At 43.8% G+C, this 24970-nt stretch overlaps 1 protein-coding gene and 1 long non-coding RNA gene across 2 annotated transcripts; one reads left to right on the plus strand and one right to left on the minus strand.

Annotated features, from left to right (window-relative positions):
* Window positions 1-222: 222 nt before the first annotated feature.
* On the minus strand, window positions 223-6493 carry IRX1 (iroquois homeobox 1). Its single transcript, XM_087721924.1, has 4 exons — window positions 5804-6493; window positions 2241-3243; window positions 1224-1296; window positions 223-688 (listed from the first exon to the last, which is right to left on the minus strand). The coding sequence occupies exons 1-4, from the start codon at window positions 6083-6085 to the stop codon at window positions 658-660; spliced, it is 1389 nt and encodes a 462-aa protein (XP_087578050.1). The 5' UTR covers window positions 6086-6493; the 3' UTR covers window positions 223-657.
* A 211-nt stretch (window positions 6494-6704) lies between these two features.
* Window positions 6705-10528, plus strand: LOC148044497 (uncharacterized). Its single transcript, XR_015697558.1, has 2 exons — window positions 6705-7127; window positions 9884-10528. It is a non-coding gene; the product is annotated as an uncharacterized LOC148044497 (long non-coding RNA).
* Window positions 10529-24970: the final 14442 nt, after the last annotated feature.

The raw sequence follows: 24970 nt of genomic DNA on the forward strand, positions 1-24970 counted from the left end.
GGGGGAAACCTTTTCCTTTGTTTATTTTTTTTTTTAGCCACATGGCTAATTACTTAAAGTGTGCCAGTTCTGATATATTCCTAATTAGTCACCCAAGCTTTAGTCGATTAATCTATCAACTAAACAGATTAGTGTTTAAAGTCCTACTAATATTGGATGGAAAACAATCAAATCCTTGAGTTTTCCATATGCAAAACCAAAAGTCACTTATGGAAGGCAAAGTCATAATTTCATTTTTGTTTATTAGGCAAAAATATATGATTTAGACAGGTTTTTGCTGTGGCGCTATTTACAATTTGAAACCACTTTATATACAGAATAACACAATCACATGAGAAACCTTTAGCAAAAAAAAAAAAAAAAACAATTTACCCAATCAAAGTTAGAATTACACTTTCTTAAAATGGAATAATGGAAACCCGGATGAGTCCAGTTAAAGAGCTGGATTTTTTTTTTAATGAATCGGTACTACCTTATTGCAAAAAGAGATTGGTGGGAGTCATTTAAATCGTTTCCATTTTTTGTTTTGTCCTTTAGACCAGTCTGTGAAATTTCCTTTTCCATCAAAAAATAAAACAAAAAACAAAAAAATAAAAACAAAACAACCCCCCCCAAAAAAAAAACATTTAATCAAGCAGAAGGGAGAGTTGTTAAAATTCACGATGTTCCCTCTTGCTGAATCAAAGAGCTGTTGGGAAGAAAAGACAGAACCATCTATCAGCTATTTCTCGCCCATCTGCATTAGGGAACAGACTACATTTTTTTTTTAAAAAAAAGGATGCTCTCTCTCTCTCTCTCTCTCTCTCTCTCTCACACACACACACACACACACACACACACACACACTAGAAATTTAATGTGACATTGGTGGTGGGGGAAGTCACTTTTTAAACACACACAAACACACACTAGAAATTTAATGTGACATTGGTGGTGGGGGAAGTCACTTTTTAAACACACACAAACACACACACACTAGAAATTTAATGTGACATTGGTGGTGGGGGAAGTCACTTTTTAAACACACACACACACACACACACACACAGATGCACAACTTCCAGGCGAAAGTATATAGTTTGTAAGTTTATACCACTTTGAAAAGCTTTACTGAATTGCTTGATTGTTACTTTGATTTATGATAATGAGGGTGTGCTTGGATTAGTCTGTATTATCCAAGCACTTTCTTTCCTTTAAGTAAATTTCACTGAACAAGAACTCACTTGTCCCGGACAGGCTGAAAGGGAGATTTTAACTGCTGAGGCGGAGAGTCGGTTCTTGCTACATTTTCTCTTTCTGCAGAAGAAAAGAAAGAAAGAAAGAAAGAAAGAAAGAAAGAAAGAAAGAAAGAAAGAAGAAAAGAACTTTAGCAAAACTTACTTACATGGGCATACAGAGCCAAAGATAAATAATGTACACAATGAACACTCTTATTCTACCATCTCACCCATTGTATGAATGACTAATATATGAATCTAGAAACCCAATTCAAGTTTTGGGTCTACCAGGAAATTTCCAGTGACTTTAACCAAAATGTACTGCATCACACTTCCCCATCAGCTGTGAGAACAGAATAGCATTGCCTTATTTTTTGCAATTCTACAATGAGATGCATTTTTTTCTTTTATTAAGCTAACACTTTTATCAGTAAAAAGCAATGGAAAGTTTTGGTTTTTGACAGGTCTCGCAATTTCCCCCCTCCAAAGCCAGCTCAATATGTTTTATGCACACTTCATGTTTTTCAGAAGTGAAAAGACTTAATAATCCCATTAATGCAGAATAATTTGGACTATCACAGTTTTCTTAGCCCTTTAAAAAAAGAAAAGAAAATCCACTTGGACTGCGCATGGCAGCTTCCCTGTCATAGGACAATCCACTAGTTATGACTCTATTCAATAACGACCATGGGGGAGAGACCAAAAATTACAGCATACCAGTTAGTGGGACTTGTCCCCAAGTGTAATGGGCTGTCAAAATAACCTTGAGAGACAGAAGGAACGGTTTCAATCTGAAGCACAGTCTGAAAAGAGAAATCTGGAATTGGGTGGGAAAGAGCTGCTCAAAATTGTCACTCTCCAGTTCTCTGGGACATAAAGGCAGGGGAGAGGGTGGGTATTGTAAACTTATAATTAAGGTAGTATTAGTATTCTTGGTTTTGGTTTCCTGGTCTGGGCTACCTTGGAAGGTTTACACCCATCCACTTGCAAGAAGCCTTTTTATCTGCTTGTTTCAAACATTACCTATGTGTTTGGGGCTGGTCCTCTCAGAAGGCTTGTCAGTGCTGAGTGCCGTTAACACTGAAGGCTGCTGTTGGGCTTGAAGGTGATGGTTGTGATGGGCAGCTTGGTGGTGGCTAACTCCCAAAAAGGACCTCACATTCAACAAGGAGCTTTGGGTGAGAAACGCCCCATTTGTCCAGTTGTGAAACTTGCCGATCTGGCAGGTGTAAAGTCCATGGCTGGGGAGGAAAGCCGGATGCTGGAGCTGGGGGGAAGTGTGGTTCACCTGGGCAGGAGGTGAAGGAGGAGCTGGCTTGCTGAGGGCCCCATCTGGACTGGTTGCAGTCTCTGCCAAAGACCAGATCTTGGGCTTGTTGTGCATTGGGCCTTGCAGGGGGTTTTGTCTGCTGGGACTCAAGATCCTAGTAGGGTTGTCTGAGGCCTCCTTGCCCAACGACAAGGGTTCCTTGGGTTTAAGTCCTTCAGAGCCCGGTATTGGTAAGATCTTATTTTTCTCCAAATGGACGTCTTCTCTCCTTTGCCTCAAGAGCTCAACTTTCTCTTCCTCTTCCTCGTTACTCTGCTCGCCGTCGTTCTCGTCAATTTTGTCAATGTCAATACTCTCCAGGTCAATCTCTTCATCGTCTTCGTTCTTCTCAGGGTCCCCCTCATTGTCGCTTCCGAAGAGATTGCCATCGTCTTGGTCTTTGCTCCGGGATCCCCAGGTCACCTTGTTCTCCTTCTTCAGCCTCCTCCTGGCGTTGGCGAACCAGGTGGAGACCTGCGTGAGGGTCATCTTGGTGATGATGGCCAGCATGATCTTCTCACCCTTGGTTGGGTAGGGGTTCTTGCGGTGCTCATTCAGCCAGGCTTTTAAGGTGCTGGTGCTCTCTCGGGTGGCATTCTTAGGCCTTCCTGGGTCCCCATACTGGAATTGCCCATAAGGATAATAACCAGGAGTGGTGTGAGCAGCAAAGGTAGCAGGGTGAACTCCAGGATTGTCCTTCAGTTCATACTGGGAACCCTGGAAGACATTCAGAGAAGCAGGGAAGGGAGAGAATGAGGAAGTTATTCAATCATTTCCTTTCCACAAGCTCTTCCCAGTCTCTTCAGCAAAGCTTTTCCAAATTATTTTTTCTTTCAGATTAAAAGAATGGGAAATGTATCCCATCCCTCCCGCTCGCTCCCTCCCTCCCTTCAGTCTCCATCAAATCCCACCAGCATCTTTTTATTTATTTATTTTTGAAAACCAGATTCAGGAAACAATATTTATTGTGCTATTAAAAATAAGCAGACATCCTGAAAAGAACGTCGACCCACATCGAGAAAGATAATATCAGGGCATCGTCCTAGGCTGCTGGGGCATGCCCAGTGCAACAGACGGCCATGGAAGATTCTTGCTCAGCCCTGGCAGCCGTTTAAAGAGAGATAGGGAAGAGAATGGAGTTGCGCTGAATCTCCCTTTTGGTCTACCCCAGAAGGACCATGATAAGGCACAAATCAATCCCGCCAGAGTTAAACACGCGGAAGTCACGCTAATTTTGGCAGAGGGAAAAATTAAGCAAGTGCATAAATCTCTCTCGTAGGGGCTTAGCGGTACGATACGGCATGCCTACTCACAAGTAATTTCCAGAGTTCAAGGGCCTTACTCACAGGAAATTGGATATAAGATTTTGGCTTACAATAGGATGTCTTTGTCCCTCCATTTCAGACACTTCATGCTTTTAGCAGCATAAAAATAGTGCCTGCAGAGGGATTCCCTTTCTACATTCATACAGTTATTTCTCAGAAATTATTTCATCTACGTGGAACAAAACATTTTCCCCCACCCCCAACTTTGAACGTCTTTAGTGAAAGTGATTTATTTTCAATCAATATATTATCAGCAGTAAAGCAGGGAAATCAAATTAGTCCATCAAGCCTTTGGTATATAACATTTTATCTTCCAACAACCTCATTAGGCCTCATTATTACAACCAATTGCACATTTAAACAAGTACACAGGAACACACATTGTTTTATGACTATTCCTCAAGCTTCTGAGGGGGAGGGACCTGTTCAAGCCTAGGCTCTGGTTTCTAGGAATCAAGTGTACCCCCCCAAAAGAAACAAGACTTTTTATTCCCCTTTGCTTCCTATCAGTGTCAAAGTTCTCCTCCTCCTCCCTCCCTCCCCCCCTCTCTGTATGTCTCTGTGTGTGTTTTAAATAGAAGATCAAGCTTTTAAAAATGTTTATAAACCATCCAAGTGGAAAAGGCAAAGATTCCTTTGCAAAGACATTGATTCCACCCCCCCCCCCGAAGCAGGTTTGCAAAAGCGGTTGTGGAAAGAAAATGCAGACATACAGTATATGAAAAAGCAAAATGTAATTTTTTAATAATAACTCTATTAGAGCTGACTCACTATATCCCCTTATCTCACGGAGCTATTTTTGTTCTGGTTGTCGAAATGATAAATTCTGTATTCCCCCGTTGGGAATTCTTTTGAAGTAGCCACTTGAAAATCATTACTGCTTCTACTTATCATTTACTGGTGGACAGTAAGTGAAAAAAGATAGTCTTTTTCAGCCGCTGCCTGCTGTATACAGTTGAATAAAGATGCTTTTAAAAGGATCTTATTATTTTTACAAAAAAACGTAGTTCATTTTTTTCAGTCAAAGTAAAGTATGACATTATCTTATTACATATATTTACTTCTTTCTGCTCAATTTAAATAATCCTTAGACACCACAAACCTGATAACGGATTAAAAAATAAAAATAAACGGCAAGCTTATACATATAATTGTTTCATATCCGTTAGCATTTAAGTGCGGATCACAAAACTGTGAAACCATAAACCTAAAAGAGAAAGTCCGTTTCTTTTGAAAACAACCTAAAAATGTCCACATACAAACAATCAAAGAGCAAGGACAATAAGCAGCTAATTTGATTTAAGTTAAATTCTAGATATATCGCCCTAAATGTGCCATCTTGAACAGGGAGATTTGTAACCGTGGTTAAATGAAGACTCGAATTAACACTACAAGTCAATTCTTTCCTTTCCAATGAAAAGCGAGAGTAATTTTATGAAATTTAGGACAAGGCATGGGAAAGGCAGCGGCGCGGGAAGGGAGAGAGGGACGAGAGGGGGAAGCCCGGCCCGATTTTCTTCGGAGATGTTTAGGGGGGCCCTGCGATCTCGCGGCTACAGCCTCTCGGATCCTAACTGCGCTTTCCCGGCCACAAATCAAGGAAATCTCTCCCCAAGTTCCAACAGCCGCGGCGAGGCGGAGAAGCCCAAAGAAGGGCGCTCCGGATCGAAAGAGTCCTTGCCGTTTCGGATGGACCTGTCAAGGCAAAGCCGAAAACTGGCCCGGGGATGCTCCGACGATCCGCCGCGAGATCGGAGGACAAGGAAGCAAAGAGCCGGACGGAGCCCCGCTGGACAGCGGAGGAGCATGGCCCAAAGCGAACGGCCCGGACGACGGGGTGACCTTCGCTTGTTCAAAGTCGCCCCAAAGAGTTGGGGGCCGCTCGCGAACTTCCCCGAGCTCCTGGTCGCGCCTCCTCCCCCGCCCTGCCCTCCGATCGAGGCCCGACTCACCATCTGCGAGAAGAGGGTCAGATCTGCAGTGTAGGGTAAGAAGGCGCTGTAGTTGGCCGTGCTGTAGGGTCCGGCGGCGGCGGCGGCGGCGTACATGCCCAGGACTGAGGTGACGGCGGCGGTGGAGCCGCTGCTCAACTCAGCACCTCCTGGACGGCCCGAGGCGGCGGCGGCTGCTGCGGCGGCGGCGGCGGCGGCCAGCACCCCCGGGCGGTCGCTACCGCCGTAAACGGCCTGGCTGGCGCTCAGGTACTGCGGGTAGCCCAGCTGCGGGAAGGACATCCCGGGCGCGCGGGCAGGGAGGGACCGGACGCACCGCCGACGGGGCAAGAGCGAGCCAGGAGTCGGCGGCGGCGGCGGCGGAGCGAGGCGGGCAGCAGGCGGAGAGCGGAGGGGAGCCCAGGCCGGCTTCTCCTGACTGGCTTGGGCGGCAGGCAGGGCAGGCAGAGAGAAGCCCCGTCCGAGCTCGTTTTCTTTTTGGTTCTGCGGTCGGTCCCGTCTCTCCCGCTCAGACGGATCGGAGAATTTGCATGTGGAAGAGGGGAGGAGGGGGAGGAGGAGGAGGAGGAGGAGGTGATGGTGGAAAGAGGAGGAGGAGGAGGAGGAAGAGGAGGAGGAGGCGGCCGCAGTGCGTGTGGGTAAACTCGGCGGGGCGTCTTCCCTCAAATCTCGGCTCGTCTGCGCTCCTAAATCCCTTAGATGTGATCTGATCAACAATTGAGCTCCGACTGATGCGCCTGCCCTAAGGTCCTCGGCTGATCTTTCAGATACAATTTGAAGTTGATGCTTTGATTGGCACCCACTTGAGCTCCAAGCACCGCCTACCCGACCCCGTCCTGCCCCCCCTCCGCGGAGCACGTGGTTTAAACAATCCTGCCAGGACCACTTCGCCCTGGTGTCTGTGCTTGCGTGCGTGCGTGTGTGTGTGTGTGTGTATGCGTGCCTGCGCGCAGCTGCTGCGCGGTGCGGGGAGTGTGCGTGCTTGCGTGCGTATTTAAAGCCCCCGTTGCTGTATGACAACCTGTCTACACGATTTTACAGCTGTCCAACATTGGGGTTTCGCTGTTTCCCAGCCTTAGTGTGTCCCCTTCAGAACAAAACAAAACAACTTTACGCTTACACTGACTCTTTGCGATTCGGCTCAGAGTCGGCTGAAAGCGAATGGGCCAGGGAGGAAGTTAAGACTTTTTTTTTTTGAAGGGTGGAGCTGCCGTTTAACTTTCCACTGACTGGATAGCCTATAATCGAAGCAGTGGCCGCAAACACAGAATTAAACCTCCCAGCTGCTCTTCCCAGAAATCTCTTCCCAGCAAATATTAAACAAGTGAGTATTGTACGGCCGAGAAATGTAAGAGACTCTTCTCTCCCTTGAAACTCATCTGCCTTTTTTGCAGCAAAATAAACTTTGAAAAGGTCCCCGCGTTCTTGCACGGGAGTAAAGATGGAAGCCCGCCAGTTTTTGGAGAGGGGGTCTTTTTTGTTACTTTCTGAAACCTCCAAAAGAAAAAAAAAAAGCAGGCGTGGGGGGGGGGAGCGCACTGTTTTCTTCGTTTTCAGAAATTGCCGCCTAGCGGTGCACAATTTGTTGCCTTTTGTACGACCGTGGCGCGGCCTTGGCGTCGCTTCTCTGCTCTCCGGTTTCCATCCTTCTGCCTCCTTCTAGGTCTCGGGCCCTAAAGCCAGGCCGCGGAGCTCCTGGCCCCCACCCCCCGGGTGGAGTGGAAGGCGCCTTTGTACCTCCTGGGCAAGGTAGCAGAGACCGCAGGGGCTCCGCCCGTCCTCCTGGACAGCTCGTCACGGGATGCCTCATTCCCGCCAACCAGCGTCAAGAGAAGCGAGACCACCCCGTTTCCAAACCGGGGAAGAGACGGTGCGCCGTCTGAATGTTTGACAACAAGTAATTCTCGCTGAATCCGATCCAGGGGTGGGGGGGTCGTTCCGTGTGGGTTTCCAAGCTCTGCGGAAGGTAGACGGCGCACCACACAAGTAGGCTCAGTAGTCTCCAAGGAAGCTTCCTTCATGGGACACCAGAAGTCAGATTACTTCTCCGTGGCCTTCTGGGCTAAAGATGAGTTTTCCAGCGTGGCTGTATAACCTATACAAGTTTTACAAACACGAAGTAACAGCCTTTACAACACCGGCTAAAGCAAAAGTAGCCTTCCATCGGGTTTACTTCTTTGCAACTAGTAGACAATTCCTGAAAGTCACTTAGATCGCTTTTAGGCCCACTAAACTACAAGAAGGCAGGAAACAGACATATGTGAATGTTGACTGTGATCCTGCTTCTTTGGATTAATTCATATTTCAGGTGCTCATTTTTCTCTCTCTTCTGTTTCTACTTCAGAGACAAATTATTTTTTCCCCTACTTGAATTAGAACTTGACCTCAAGTCTTCCCCATATCTTGCTTTTTTTTTTAAAAAAAATTTGAAATTATCTGGATGTGCGTATCTAAATAAGGAAGTAGGAATGCAATAAACAAATCTAGGCTTAAGCGTGTGTACCATGCACCTTCACTGAACTTACACACCCAACCACGAATCTGTAGTTGTGCATTGTGTAAAAGTCAGCAATGATTTACCGACTTCACTGGATTCGTGCTTAATACTCCTTAATTTGTTCCTCTGCTCAAGCTTTCTTCTTAGAAGTCTGGTGGCATCTTACTCATTCCCCATCTCCCCATTGCCAAAGTCCGGGGTGGGAGAGATTTGGGTCATAATCCAGACACCTATGAAGTTCTTCTAACTCAAATCAGTGGAACTTGTAACTATTATTTGGAACCAGTCAAACAGAAGACCTAAGACAACTTCCTTCCTTCCTTCCTTCCTTCCTTCCTTCCTTCCTTCCTTCCTTCCTTCCTTCCTTCCTCCCTCCCTCCTTCCCTCCCTCCCTCCCCTGCAGAAATCACTCAATCATTCTTACAGATCGATATGATCCCTGGGGAAGAGGTTAACCGTTAAGTTAGGTGGCCCCCTAAATCAGGACAGGCGTCACTGGAACCGCGGGGAGTGATCTCTGGGCCTGGTTAAAAAAGGAAGCTGATATGTGAAAGAAGGGAAGAGTTACACCTCTCACACACACACCCATAACTTTTCCCGAGTAACAGTCGAGTGAAGGGGAAGGACGAGTGGGGAAGGGAAGGGAAGAGAGAGGAGGAAGAAGAGGCAACGGTGGCAAACAGATATTCGGGTTTTTTGCAAAACCTCAGACAAAAAAAGGGGAGAAGAGTTAGACGCTTGCTACTTGCCTAGCTCTAAGTATTCCTTCTAGTTTGTGCAGCCGCCCGATGCTGAGTTCTTGGTTTCATTTGTAGTTCTAAGGCCCATTGCTCTTCCTTCTCTTTCTCTCTCTCTCTGACATTGCAGCCCCCCCCCCCCGCCCCGTTCAAGTTTTATCCGTGGTTCTCAACTGGCCTTTATATGATATTGCCCCCATGTTGCTGCCATCCTTTCCCCACTCCTTCCCTTAAGTAGAGTCCAGATTAGCCCCCCACACACACACACACTTTGGGGTGAGAAGTATACTGTATTCCCCCCCCCCCCAATTCAATGACACAGATTTCCATAGGACTTTGAAGCCCTCCGTGGAAGGGTATACACCTTTGCAGAACAGCTCTGCAACCTGCTCATCTCTTTTACGAAGTAGCGCTTTTTCTTCGAGGTAAGTAGGTATAGAAGTGCAACATAAATCGATTTTGGAAAAAGCCGGGGAAGTCTGGACTTTAGCCATAAGAAATCTGAAGCCTCCCACCCCCCTCCTTTCTCCTATCCCTTCCCGAAATAGGCAGAATGTCAGAAAAAGGCCACCGCCACTCTGAATTCTGGGTCGTATTCAGGATTTTTCTTTTGTGGGTTTTGTGACACAAAGTTAGCCTGCACTGTATAAAGTTTCTTTTTCTACCTTCTCTCTCCCTCTCTCTCTCCCTCTCTCTCTCTCTCTCTCTCTCTCTCTCTCTCTCTCTCTCCCACTCCCTCCCTCCCTCGTAGAATTTAATTTCCGAATAGCCTCCTTTAAAAAGGATTGCAAGTGATGCTACCAATCTATTGGTTGAAACGCTTATTTATTTTATTTATTTTTTAAGACAAGGCGCCCCATCAACCGACGGAGGAAGAAAGAAGGCCTGGATGAGGGTGCGAAGGAGCAGGTGAGCTGGGACAAAAATTGAAAGTGTCTTCCGCCTAGACTGAAGACGCCCTCCAGCCGAAGTGGATTTTATGCATAACTGTTGGAAAATAACAGCCTCCCATTGAAGGCAACGGGGCTTGGTCCCTGGTTAAGGACTGCGGTTCAGGAGCACACACGCACACCCCAATTTCAGAGCTTACATTTCCTCACGAAATAAATGCGGCTTCTGAATTTTTGGACTGGGACCGAAGTGTTCCCCGCTTTCACACGAAGTGGGCCCCTTTCAAAAAGCCTCCTTCACATTAAGAAATCCACCACTGGAAGCCAGGTTTTTTTAATTGTTCACGGCGCGGGTGACGGTGCTGGGGAAAACCCGGCCGAACCCAAGGAGTTTTCCAGCCGACAGGATTTCGGCAGAGGTCCTCTTGCAAAGCAGTGACAAATGCAGGCCTACGAGCTGCTTAGTCGATGAGGGTTAACCGTAGGTGGGCAGTTGGGGGCTGCTTGGGGGAAAAAATTGGAGCGACAAATAGGGGAAAGGGAGTTTATCGGCTTGTCTTCTAAGACAAGGACCCAAATAAAGGCCGACGTTCCGAACTTCTCAGATGGTTCCTCGGCTACTGCCGAGCGCAGCCGGCTGTTCCTCTCTCCAAGAGCAGCGGGACCCGGCGTGGCTGCCGTAGTGTGAGGCTGGAGATGGCAGTGGCAAACCGTTGAGAGAGAGACAGAGATTTATTTATTTTTTTGCTGGGGCGGAGGGGAGCAAAGATAGCCAGACGGGGACGCACCGGCGTGTTTTGCTGCTCGCCTGCCTCCTGGGGGACTCGGGGGGGGGGGCAATCCGGCTCCAGGAAAGCCTTCCCAAGTCCCACCGCCGGCGAGGGAAGGCCGGGGGGGGGGGAGAGAGAGAGCGAGAGCAAAGCTCAACCTGCAATCATAATCAACCCAAAGGCTCCTCTCCCTTCCCCGCGGCTCCTCGAACGCTCGGCCCGGAGATGGTCTCGCTTTCCTTTCCTTGACATCCCCCCCTCCCACCTTCCTCTTCGGTTGAACTTCGTGAATGTACAGCTGTTCTGATTCCTCGTTTTCCCTGTCCGTCCCTGGCCTCCCACGTCTCGGGCTTTTCCTGTGAAAAGGAGTAAGGAGCAAACCACTTGCAAAGCCCTCTCGAAACCGATCTCCAGTCCATCTATATTTTAAGTTACTGCTCATAAGAACAGACTTAGGATGCCCCCCATGCATTTACATCCCCACTGAAGCGAATTCCATAATAATATACCTATTATTACCAAGGTCCATAGGTCGGTTACCTGTCTATCAAAAAAAAACAAAACACGATTCCTCGTGGCCCCTTCAGAAGACTAAATCTGATCAAAGGTCAGCCCTGTTACACGGATTTCACTTCATTTCGCCACGGATAAAAGAATCGCCGTGGGATACCACCCGGGACAGCGGAGAGGAAAGCCTCTCCCAGTTTCTCGGTTGGGACAGGAATCTCTGCCAGGGTGTATTTGGGGAGAGTTTATTTGCTGCCGAAGCGTGTTTCTTTAATGGGGGTTATTTTTCGGAGCGTGGCGAGGAAGAAACTCGGGAGCAGCTAGAAGTTGGGTTTCATTCGCTTCATTTATTTTCTCTCCCCAAATTAAATTGGGAGGAACCAACCCAGCTCCTTTCTTGGTTAACTAAGCCTCGCGCAGGAGTTCCAGAGAATTTAACGGAACGGATTTTTTTTTGCAGTAAGCATTTAAGTGCCTGTTTTTAACGCATTGCAAGAATCCACCCGGCGTTTCCCAAACCTGTCCCAATGGCGCTTAAATGGAACGGCGAGATCCAAGTTTAAAGAGTGTGGCGCATATAAGCCTTCATCTTAAAGGCTCAGTGTAACCATTGTTTCGGCAGGGGAAACGGGGGTTTCGGCTCTTGCGTCCGAGCCTGGAGGGGGGGCGGGGGCGGGAGGGACGCCTCTCAACAAGTTCGGATTTATGAGGCTTGTTAAACACGCGTTGCCGTATTACTTATCACTCTCCCCACTTCGAGGAGGCTGGGAAACAATCCTCTATTTCCTTCAGCCCCTTCACACACGTCGGCGTGTGTCCAACAATTACCAGTGGCCGGGAGATCCATCTCCGTGCTGTCATTCCCACTTTCCCCCCACCCTTACCCCGCCCGCTCCCCCTTTTTTTTAAGCCTCGGAGCGGGGTGTCTTTCAACCCGAACGAACCCGTTTCTATGAAAATTCCGGAACTTTAGCTGCAGCGCAGAAACTTTCAGAGTGTTGGGTGCGGGAGAACTTTGCACCAAACAAACTTAAAAGCTGCAGCCCGCTTGCTAGGGGCCCTGGGTGTCGCAGGCTACTTCAGCTGACTGCAGTTCAGCAGTTCGGCTGTTCAAATCCCACCAGGCTCAAGGTTGACTCAGCCTTCCATCCTTCCGAGGTGGGTAAAATGAGGACCCGGATTGTTGTTGGGGGCAATATGCTGACTCTGTAAACCGCTTAGAGAGGGCTGAAAGCCCTATGAATCGGTATATAAGTCTAACTATTGCTATTGCTATTGTAGTTTTGGGACAGCGCGTCTAATTTGGGAAGAGGAACAATTGAATAAGAGACAGCGAAGATTTGAATCCTCCATCCCACCGCCAATTTGAAAAGATTGCAAGCAGGAAAAAATACAACGTGTGGGAGGTGGGGGGGGGGGAAGGCGCGCGCGTGTGTCTATGTGTGTGTGTGGGGGGGTCGGGATAGCACGTGAGAAAAGAGGGGACACGACGCAGTCGAATTTGACACTTTAACCATTCTTTCTGGTTTGAAACACCTCCCTTTCAGAGCCACTGCCCGTTTGAAGGAAGAAACCTGGATCCAAAGCTGGGAATAGAGCTATCAAATCTGAATCCAAACAAACGAATATGAATCCGCCTTTTACATTATAAAGATCAATGTTCTAAACATGTATTTCGGGGCGAGGGAGGGTTTTTTTTTATTATTATCTTTCCTTAATGCCCATGCGTTAAGACATTGCTAATTAATTTCTTTGCTGCCGCTGGATATGTCTTGTATTTTAAGGGTCGTTATTTATTCACTGCATGCTACAAATTACTAGATTATTACGTTAATCGCGTTAAAGACACACGGGGACTCGATCTATCTATTCTCTCCAGCCACCATTATTTACAGAGCCTGCCTTAATTAACATAATCATTTCCATTCTGCCTCTGCAAAGATCTTGGATCTTGAAGAGGCGACTTTGAAAGTCCTCTCGCTCGTTTTCTGTATCCTCGCTCCCAACCGCGTGTTGTGTCTCCGGGGAGGAGAAGTGCGCGTTGGTGGGAAGGGAAAGATTCCCCCCCTCCTGCCGCCCCCGGTTGCTACACTGCGGCGCTTCGGTAGGCTTTCTTCCTTCTACTGCCTGGTTCCTGCGGGGTTGCGCTGGGCTGGGCTTTGAGCCTGATGTCGCTGCTTCCAGGAGGGCCTCGCCTCGCGGCCGTCCCGTTGCAAGGCCGCCCGGGGGCCGAGCCACGTCCATTCCTGCATTTCGGGACTGAGAGAGCTCCGCCCGAGGCGGAGAAACCCTCACGCGCCCGGCTGAGGACAAGAGGTGCTTAGGCTAAGTTTGCGCCTAAAAGACTCGCTGGAAGAGCCGCGAGGCGGGCGTGGAAAGGCAGGGGCGCGGATGGCGACTCCCTTCTGCACCGGGGTGGGTGGGTGAGTGAGTGGAAACCGGGTACGGGAAAGCTGAGTTAGGTGTGCGGGGAAGAAGGACCGGGGAAGCTTCTCCTTGCCTTCGTAGAAGCGAACCCAGTTCTCTGTCACTGCCAGCGGCGTTTCCCCCGGTTCATTTCCAATTCTGATGACCTTGCTGTTCCCTTCCTCTCCTTTACTGTGAAAGGAGAAACGCAAGCTCTTCGGGGCAGAGAAGGGTCTTTTGGGCCTGTGGTACAAAGCAATCGGTAAAAGAGTTCGTTCCTTCCTTCCTTCCTTCCTTCCTTCCTTCCTTCCTTCCTTCCTTCCTTCCTTCCTTCCTTCCTCCCTCCCTTCCTCCCTTCCTCCCTTCCTCCCTTCCTCCCTTCCCTTCCCTCGATTTCGCAATTAAAAAGAACGCAGTGCCTTAACACCTATGCTTTGCAAAGCACACTCATTAGATACAATACCTCAAAGGACCCTCCCAGCGTTGATTTCTTTTCCTGAAAAGCAGCCCCTGGACTACACCATGGCCTTTCTTTTGATAGATTCTCACCAGGATTCGGCTGAAGATGATGGGAAAACAAATTGCTGAGCTACCCAGATTCTTAGGCTCACCCAATTTGGTATTTTAGCAGCATGACGTTTGCAATGAGGTTTTAAAAAATGACATCGTGCCATTGTTTAATGGAACATCAAAACCTGCCATTAAATCCCCCCCCCCCACTCTCCGCTGGAATTTTAGCTGCACAAGATATATATATATATATTTGAGCAGGCTGGCTTTCTATCACCCCTGAATTCAAATGGCTGTTCAAAAATTAGGAAGATTTGGTTTTCTGTAATTGATATAATGTAGTTATACAAATAAGTTCTGCACATTCTTGATGTACGATACACCAGATGCTAAATACATGCACATTCCCCAAGAATTATAACCCAAACTCATCATATGAAACAATTTGTGTCCTCATGGTGTTCTTTTTTAAAAAAAAAATGTTTCTCTATTTTCAGCAAAAACAGCAACAACATGGTGGTACATGATGGGCTTCTGGGTGCACAGAAGCAGAAAATCATAATGTGTTTTAACTGCAACGTACTTGCACATAGGAAGACAGGCTAAAAGTGATGTGATAAAAGAACTTACCTACTTTAAAAGAGGCATACAGAGTTTGATGAATATTTCTGTCCATTATTTTTCAGGAGCATAGTCAGAGCATGATATCTCTGGGTTTGACTATCTATTTTGGGTAGAGTTGGGTTACTAGGACTTTGTAAAACCAGTCTTGGGGCTGACAGGAGATAGCATTTCGGCCTCAAGTCCAAAAGCAGCTTGAGTTGAGCTACTAGGACTTTGCAAAACCAATCTTGTGACTGGTAGGAGACAGAGTTTCAGCTTCAAGACCAAAAACAGCTGGAGGCCTAGAAGTTGGGATGGCTGCCCATGTTGACCTGACAATAGGGCCTGATGACAATGCATGTTGTAATATAATTCCTTGTGTAGGCGTAGCGGTCACCCATGGCCCAGTGGATAACAGGGCATGCAGAGCCATGCTGAACCACACAGGAGGAAACAAACTCCATAACATCCTAATATCCTGATAGTGTGCCTTACCCACTGACGCCCAGGATTTGACCATATATAGACAGAACTTCCCTGAGCAGTAGATTAGAAATTGTACTTTTACAGGCTGTTTTTAACCACATGCTATTGCTCCTCCTGCCTTTGTCCTATCTCAATAAAAGGGGCTCTCAGGCCCCCAATCTGGGTCGCTCCATCCCGAGAAAGGTTGTCTCCTGTCTTTTCTCCACATTGGCCTCATGGACGACCCACGGGAACATCACATTTGGTAGCAGAGGATGGTTACTTTGCAAATGCACAGGAAATAATGTTTTCCCCAGGATGGCTACTGTTGCCTGAACATTGCAGATGCAGGGATTCCCCCAAAACATTGGGAGGGGCCAAAAACATGTAAAGGAAATGATGACATATCCCAATGGATTTGGCATGTTGGAATTTGTTTTGAATTTTGAGCACTCCAAAAGGAAAAAAAAAAAGCTCATCCACTGGCATAGCCGGAGATCTTTCTATTGGTCAATTGCTGTAATTTCAGCGTGTGTGTGTGTGTGTGTGTGTGTGTGTGTGTGTGGTCTGTCCCTTGTTTGTTTCACAGAATTGTTAGTTTTGAGTTTCCATCAGGACTTGAGCTGTTCACAGAGCTCTATTGATTATTGCATGTTGTTGTTTTCCCTAGAAGAGAACACAATTTGGTCAACTAACCAGAATATTTGGCTCTGTTACTTTTATCTCTTTCATAATGTTTGCATCAAGAAAGATGCAATACGTAGCAGCAACTCTCCTGTCTGAATCAGTCTGGTAGCAAATTACCAAAATTTATTAGACAGTATAAGCTTTTATGAACTAGAGCATACTTCATCAGAGACATAAAATGGGCATAGTTTTGGCTCCCATGGAGCACCGTGCAGCTTCTCTTATAATGTTCTGAGTTGTGAATAACAAACAGTGACTCCTGTTGCAAGGAATTCTCATTCATCTGCCAGTTTCTGGGTTTTATATATATGGTACAATTGCCAGCTTCCAATTACATTTCTCCAAAGCTGTTTTAGCACTGTTCATGTTTACGAGAACTATGCTAAAGTGTATGAAAAGATCCTCCAGTGCTACTTCACATTCTTCTTACCGAGTTTTATAGTAGTTGAAATTGAAGTCTTATTAGAAGTAGCTTGACTGTGTACATTCCATATACAAAGAACAGATATTTCTATTACAGGAATAAGTTACTATGGTACATTCCTTGGTATATTTTCAGAAATAAATCTTAACTTTTTAAAGTCTGAGTAGCTGAAGAAGTAGAACTACAGCAATCTATGTTGTTGAGAGCAGTTTTAATCAGCAATAGCCAACAATCTCAGGAATTACGAGTTAAGGACACCTGATTTAGAGAGTCTAAAAATGATTTTGATGCATTAAGACCCAGAATGAAAAATAATACTATAAAATGTGGTTTGTGTGTTTGTTTATAAAATTCCTAAATTTTTCAATATCCAAAAATTCATCCCCCCCCCCAAATGCAACATATCAACATTTGTGTTTCAACATATAGTCTTCAGTTTAACTGAGTGAGATTAACCTCCAAATAAATCGTATTTAGTTCAAGTTCAAAGTTCAAAGCCTTTATTGTTATCATACATTAGGTATACAATGAGGTATACCTTCTACTGGTGCAGTCCATCAAGACAACATGCCCGGAAACACAAAAATATTGGACAAAAATTTGGAAATGGGTGCAAGAAATTACAGGAGAACGGATAAAATACAAACCTGAAATCTTTCTACTGGGAATAATCAAAGGGAAATATGCAAAGAAAATTAAGTACATTTTAACACATCTGCTAACTACAGCTAGAATAGCATTTGCCCAATGCTGGAAACAAAATAATACCCCCTCGGATGAATTAGTGATAAAAAAAAACCTTTGGATTGTGCAGAGATGGACAAATTAACACTGAAATTAAAAGATAAAGAAGAGTAAGAATATTATGAAATTTGAAACAATTGGTACAAATGGCTGCAAAACAAGAATAAAATTAATTAAGCCAAAAAGCTATCTATCTATCTATCTATCTATCTATCTATCTATCTATCTATCTATCTATCTATCTATCTATCTATCTCTATCTATCTATCTATCTATCTATCTATCTATCTATCTATCTATCTATCTATCTATCTATCTATCTATCTATTATTCTATCTATCTATCTATCTATCTATCTATCTATCTATCTATCTATCTATCTATCTATCTATCTATCTATCTATCTATCTATCTATCTATCTATCTATCTATCTAGTGTCACAACCCCTGGTATGCCCCAATTATGGGAGGAAGTTAACAGCTTCCATTATCTGTCAATCGGCTCGTCACAAGAGTCCATCACGACAGAAACCCAATATTTTTACTGTTGCCTTTGTTACATTTGTGTTATATTTGTGCTGATAAATAAATAAAGGGAGACTAGTATAGATCTATTTCAAGCTATTTAGCTCTCATCAGCTAGATATACCTTCCTCCCTGGCTTCTGCTGATAAGGAGGAGAACCTGTGGCTTAATGGCTAAGACGTAATAGAGCACAGGTTCGAATCCCAGTAAGGGTATGGCTAGCTGATGAGAGCTAAATAGCTTGAAATAGATCTATACTAGTCTCCCTTTATTTATTTATCAGCACAAATATAACATGTATGTATGTATGTATGTATGTATGTATAATATACACACACACACACACACACACACACACACACACACACACACACACACATGTATGTATGTATGTATGTATGTATGTATGTATGTATGTATGTGTGTGTGTAAATATAGAAGCGAAATATTATTTACATGTACAGGTTTGGTGACATAACAGTGTTGATGTAATGACCGTAAGGTGTTGTAGAAGGGAAAAAATAATAAAAAAATCTGTTAATAAGACAACATGAATAATATATCCTTATACAAGTAGTTGGAGGGGGGGAAACTATTCATACGTTTCCATATGTACGTCATATTCTGGGCAACATGTATATTACTCTGGTGTATGATCTTATATCATGGTATCTACATATTGCACACTACACTGGCACCAGTGAAATGCATCATATTAATCTGTTTGTGGTGCTATGTTGTGTTTAGGAGTCTGACAGCTCATGGGTAGAAGCTGTTTGTCTGGCTGGGTATATTTCTGTGTCTTCTGCCCGATGGTAAAAGTGAAAAGAGACATTGGCCAAAGTGTGAATCATCCCTAAGTTTCTTACTCTGCTGAAACCTGGCGATGTCATCCAGTGGTGTTAGAAGGCAACTATGGTTTCTTCAGGGATGTGATTTTTAATATTTTTTATTTATTAATTAACAATATAAGTGACTGAACAATTAATTAATTATTTTCAAAACAGATACACATTTTATTTCCTCACTATAAGTACTAACTTGTTTGACATTATTTTTAAGGAGGAATTAGAATAAATAGCCAGCTGAATATTTCACTGGAAAGGTGACTTTGTTTATTTTAAATCTAATTGTATTACTTATTAACAGAGAAATATATTTTTGTATACACACAAACATTTATTTTCAAATAAAGCATTTTTTCATCCATATTCGGCATCTTCATTGACAATTGGAGATAGCATTAGAGAGTGCATTTTCTATGACCCGATTCCTTGTTCAATACGCTTATATTTATATGGCTAATTTAGGACAGTGAAAAGGGGGGGGGGGAGTCCCAAGGAAAACTTAAGAGTGAAGAAGTAGCAGCCATTTAAAAAACAACAACAACACGATATCAGATAAGATAGGAAGAAGTTACTATTCAAGAGTGTTTCCAGACCACCAACCCATCTGTTTTCCAAGACTTTATAACACATATTTAAGTGAAGTGGGAATACTTTTGAGCTATTTTCATAAGCTTTATTGTGTTACTTTTTTCCTCTCTCTCTCTCTCTTTCAGAAGAAAATAAACCACAAGGATTCACCTTGCTGGCTCCAAATGGCCAAGAGTTGAATGTCCTTTGCATCCAGAGCATTTAAATAAATGTCCCATCATTATAGATGATAGATAGACGGTGCATCTAAATACACATCCCATCATTGCATCTAAATAAACTCCCAGTGCATCCATTAGACGTCCCATAGTTATAGGTGATAGATAGATAGAAATAATAATTTGCTAATACCCTATCCCCGTCTGTTTACCTACAATGGGAGAGGAATCAACTCAACTCTTCTTTATGAAGGAAGATAGATGGTGAAAGTATGAAAATGGAAGTTTTCCATGGTCAAGGTGATATCGCAATAAATCTTGTGTTTAGAAATGAATGGCCCAGGATGCATCAGGACAGCAAATATGTTATCTGTTTGCAGACTTGGTACTTTCATGCTAAGCTTCAGTTACAAAAGTACTCCAGAGCTGCTGGGTGTGGTTGTTGGGTGGGGGGGTGGGGGGTAGAGTGGAAGAAGATGAGTTGCGAATTATCACTCCAGAAACTTCACATTAGAAGCTTCACACACAAGACCGTTAATCTCCATGGGGCAAAAAGAAAGAAACAAAAATCAATGCAGATGACCATAATGGTTTAATGTCAGATGGAGAGAAGATGCTGAAGCTGAACACAGGTGTGTATGTGTGTGTGGGGGGGGTAGGTATGTGGGAGGTTGATAAGAAATCCCTCCCATTAAAAATGTCCCCAGGGACTGCAGAAATGCTCCTCATATTCCCCATGTATGCTGCTAACATTGCTGATTTCAAAGAGAAAATGGGCTTTTATTTAAGAAAACATGGACAGTAGGAAGAAGAGACTCTTGTCAGAAGCGGAAGATTTCTACAACCTGGGAACTCCAAGTAGTTAGCTAGTTAGTTAGTTAGCAGTTAGACTTATATACCGCTTCATAGGGCTTTCAGCCCTCTCTAAGCGGTTTACAGAGTCAGCATATCGCCCCCACAGTCTGGGTCCTCATTTCACCCACCTCGGAAGAATGGAAGGCTGAGTCAACCTTGAGCCGGTGAGATTAGAACCGCTGAACTGCAGATAACAGTCAGCTGAAGTGGCCTGCAGTACTGCACTCTAACCACTGCGCCACCTCGGCTCTTAGTAGATGGGAGATTCTGAAGAAGGATTAAGAAAGAACCCCAAATTTGTCCTGACTAGTGATTATAGTGGAAAGGATGAAATAGGACAGAAATGCAATTATTAAGAAAATTAAGAAATGTTGATAAATGTCTGCGCCTGCAGTCTAAAAATCCGAAGTTGAAAAAATGTGTTGCTGTGCTAGTTTCAGCTATTTTAATAGGATTTAGACAAGGCGTGCCTTGGGTAGAAATGGACTATCCTCTTCTTCCTTTCCTCTGTTTTGTGGCATTTGGGGGCACATTAGAATATCATTTCTTAGTAAATGTGTAAATATATTACTATTTATAATGTTTAAAGAGTAAATATAAGAAAACAGTATATAACAAAAGAGTCATAACATACGATGCCTCTTTTTCAGGGTTCTAATCAGAGGTGGGTTCCTACCAGTTCGCACCTATTCGGTAGAACCGGTTCATCAAATTTACCGAACTGGTTAGAAGAGGTTCCACCAGTGGACCCGGAAAGCAGGCCACACCTACAGAAGAGGCTCCAAAATTTTTTTGAAACCCACCACTGGTCCTTGGATATGATTATTCTACACTATCATGCTCATATTTATAAAAACTCAGTGCCTCTGTGAAAGGTAAGGATGACTACTGCGTTTGTGGTGCAATCAGAACATTGCATGTGTTGAAGTTCTTTTAACGCAAACCAAAGATGCCTTTTAAAAAACAAGTTTACATCATATTCTTATGCATGCCAGTGCTGTGTGTGAGGTAATTTAAGGTGGTTCTGACAAGTGTCGTCGGCATCTTCATATCCGGTCTCATGGGCGACAAGCCACTCCCATCTGGTCACATGGGCGGCAAGCCACTCCCACAAAGGAGGCCACACCCACAGAGTAGATTCGAACAATTTTTGAAACCCACCACTGGTTATAATATAATGAGGGGAATAAGATTTTTTGAGCCATCCATTTCCCTCAGAGAGGGACTTTTTAAAAAATAAAAACTTTTAGTGCAATGTGGGGGATGCTGGACTATTTTAGATTATTTTGATTTACAGGATTTATGAACCCCCATTTTTTTCATATTGGAGATTAAGAAACAGTTGCATGTAGCAAACAATTCCAGGCTGGAGGGTTATGGATTTCTTCAACTCTCCCATTCTCCTTAGAATGTTCCTGCAAAGCAGCAAGGTATTTAGATCAGTTAATGATCTGTAAATATTGAAAGGCTTTTTTATTACTGTGATTTAATATTCTACCATCAGCAGTCCTCAAAGGCATATTTAGGAACATCTCCTATGCAGAAATCATCTGTGTGGATTGAGCATTGTGGATTCTTTACTCGATGTCCTGCTGCATCGAAACTTTTAGGAACATTTTAGAAACTTTGTTGTGGTTTCTTTTCTTTAAAGTGCTATTCAAGGTATCCTGGTTAATTTTATGTGCCATATCTGTTGTGGCCCAGCAAGGAGCTGTTGGAGCTGCCACCAGACTCCGACAGCGAGGGGCCCTATGAGTAAGCTCTGGAGGAGGTGGAGGAACCTGGACAGGGTTCTGACTCCGAGCAGGGCGCAGAGAGGCTGGTTGGCCACCAGGAGGCACGTGAGCCTTGGACCAGTGGGGAGGAGACAAGGGAGAGTGAGACCAGTAGTGAGTTGTTCCTGGATGCACGCCATCGAAGAGCTACTAGGTGTCAGGAACAATTACACAATTACAGGAGGTGATTGTACTCAGCTGGTGGTCATTAGGCTCCTCTCCAGACTATAAAAAGCTACTTGTGCACACGGCCCTCTTTGCAGAAGTCAATGCAGGATTGAATGTCGGAGGACATTTAGTGTGAGCTTGGCAGGCTGGATTGCTGCCAAGCCTTATCTGTGTTTATTGCTGCCTGAGTTTGTCTGAGTTGCTGCCAAGGTCCCTTATCTGTTTGTTCTGCTTGGCTTTCAGCCAGTGAGGTCTTGGTGTCTTGCTATTAAAGTACATTCCAGTTAAGCTTCTCTCGGCATTCGTTACTGGACAGAGGAGGGGGTCAGAACACATATCCATATTCAATATTTTTACAAAATAAATATATTTATTTATTCCATTTATATGGTTGCCCTTGTAATATGCATGACTCTGAGTGACTAATAATGCTAATAATGCTTAAAGACAAATTAATAATAAATAGTAAAAACAAAGAAATAACAACTAACAACTAACAAACAGCAGCTGAGATAAAATACCAATCAAGCCACATTGTGCATTAATAGTGTGCAAAACTCTCAAACAATTAGTTAACAATATTTTTATGAGTAACTAATTTTACTGCTGCAATCTAATGATGCTCATATTTATATTGGACTGCTATTTTATATTACATTTTGATTTAAAATTGTTGGACTATGGTAATTAAATCATACAGAGTTAACATCTACGTACTTCTTTAGTTGTTATTGTTATATCCATAAAAATTGCCATAATATAGTTTATTATTACCCTTAATTCTGTATGTATGCATTGTGAAATATTAACAGTAATAGTATGTATGTGTGCATCTGTATCTATAGCTATAAATATAGATAAAACCCCATATAAAACCATTGTACAATAGAGCCCTCTTCACTGAAAGTTATGGACTGTAATCCACCGTGGTGATCCTGGAAATAATGGTAGGTAGGTAGCTTTTATCCAGCCAGCTGCCATTCTTTTTTATCTTCGCATATTTTTATTTCCATTTTCATAACATACAATCACATGTATACTATACATAGCCAGTATCATATAGTATTAAATAATGATTACATCAGTTTCTCTTGTCCTCAACGCCCCAAAAAGATTAACACCCCTTATTAGCTCTTCTACTCTCCATACACCTCTTTCTTCTACCTCTCTCTTACTTCCTATCTTCCCTCCATCTTCCTTTCCTACTCCACTTCTCCTTCCTTTCTCCTTCTCCTCTCTCTACATTCCACTCCTCCTTATCCTCATCCTCCTCATCTTCCCCGCTTACCCTCTCTCCTATCCCTCTCTTCCCACCTTTCTTCTCCCTTCTGCTTCCTAGTCTTCCTCTCATTGGTGTATTTCCGCTTCTATACTATTCTACTTCCCTTCCTTTCTCCTTCTACTCTCTCCCCTTACCACTCCTCCTTATACACCTCATCTTCCCCCTTCACCCTCTCTCCTATCCCTCTCTTCCTATCTTCTTCTCTCCTCTACTTCCGACTCTTCTACATCCTGTCTTCCCTCCATCATTTTCTACTCTACTTCCCCTTCCTTTTTCCTTCTCCTCTCTCCCCTTACCGGCTGCCATTCTTAAGGAAGAACTAGAACCCAGATTGCCACATTCCTAATCCCACGTTTTAACCACTAGATCACAATTGTAATTTTCCATTTTGTAATTTCAATGTAGATTTTAGTATTATAATGAGTTCATAACTGGTGCTAATAATTCTAATCTAACTACTACTTCCATAGTTTATAGATTAGATTGTTTCTATTAAGTTGAAAATTACTTTATGCTTTTTAATGATCAAAACAAAGATTCTGTTTTGACATACTTGTTTTTGTTCCCATGTGGTGTTTTGATGTCTTTTACACAAAACAGTTCTATTTATCTTTGGGATTAAGTAAGAATATATGTACACTTAATGTTTAACTGTTCCTGTTCAGTGTTCATGCTGGTTTGACTTTAAATTGATTTAAGAAGATCCTGTCCAGATTTTGGCAACAAGTTGCAAAGTATTCAGTCCAATTACAAACTATTTTTTTCCCCTTCAATTGGAAAGTTTTCCTGCTGCTTTGCCTTTCCATTTTTGATTTCTGGAAAGTAATATGTAATCGCTTTCCATTTATATATAAAAATGGAAAGTGACCAAACACACACGTGTGGACTTTATGTATACAAACGTAAAGCATTAAAACACACACATGTGTGATAAACACTGATTCAGCTTTTGCACTTTTTGAAATTAAAATATATGCAATTTAAGTACACTGAATTTACTCAAAGACCTGGAATATGTCTTTGCTTTTTGATTTTAGCAATAGCAATAGCAGTTAGACTTATATACCGCTTCATAGGGCTTTCAGCCCTCTCTAAGCGGTTTACAGAGTTAGCATATTGCCCCCACAGTCTGGGTTCTCATTTCACCCACCTCGGAAGGATGGAAGGCTGAGTCAACCTTGAGCCGGTGAGATTTGAACCGCTGAACTGCAGATAACAGTCAGCTGAAGTGGCCTGCAGTACTGCACCCTAACCACTGCGCCACCTCAGCTCTTTTGAAGAGCTCTATGAGAATTCTTAGTTCAATTGTGTCCAAGATCAGGAAGATCCAGTTGTGATATTAAATCAATATGTATCATGATTCATGTAAAATGAACCATGAAGCATTCAGCCTGGGTTTTTCTTTTTTATTATCTTGCAGTGTCTTTCCTTTAAATATTTGTTTTTATATTTCAACTTTAGGATGAAATTAAAATAACTGTTTAAGGTGTACCCATATGTTGGTTGTTCAGGAAAGTCTAATCACTTTTGCTTTCAACACAAAGTTCTAAGCCATGTCCTAAATTACTTTAGAGCTTTGTATGGTTGACATGCAGGGGTGGGTTTCAACCGGTTCGTGGCGGTCCCTGCGAACCGGTTGGTCGGCAAACCCGGAAGTAAGTAACCTCCGGGAACAGCGAAGGGCCCACCTGCACGCCCGCGCGCCTGTGCGCACTCCTTACCCGGTTT

This window comes from Thamnophis sirtalis, unplaced genomic scaffold (genome assembly GCF_051295495.1).
Source record: "Thamnophis sirtalis isolate CommonGarterSnake01/CBP01778 unplaced genomic scaffold, rThaSir2_p1.2 scaffold_8, whole genome shotgun sequence".
NCBI lineage: Eukaryota > Metazoa > Chordata > Lepidosauria > Squamata > Natricidae > Thamnophis > Thamnophis sirtalis.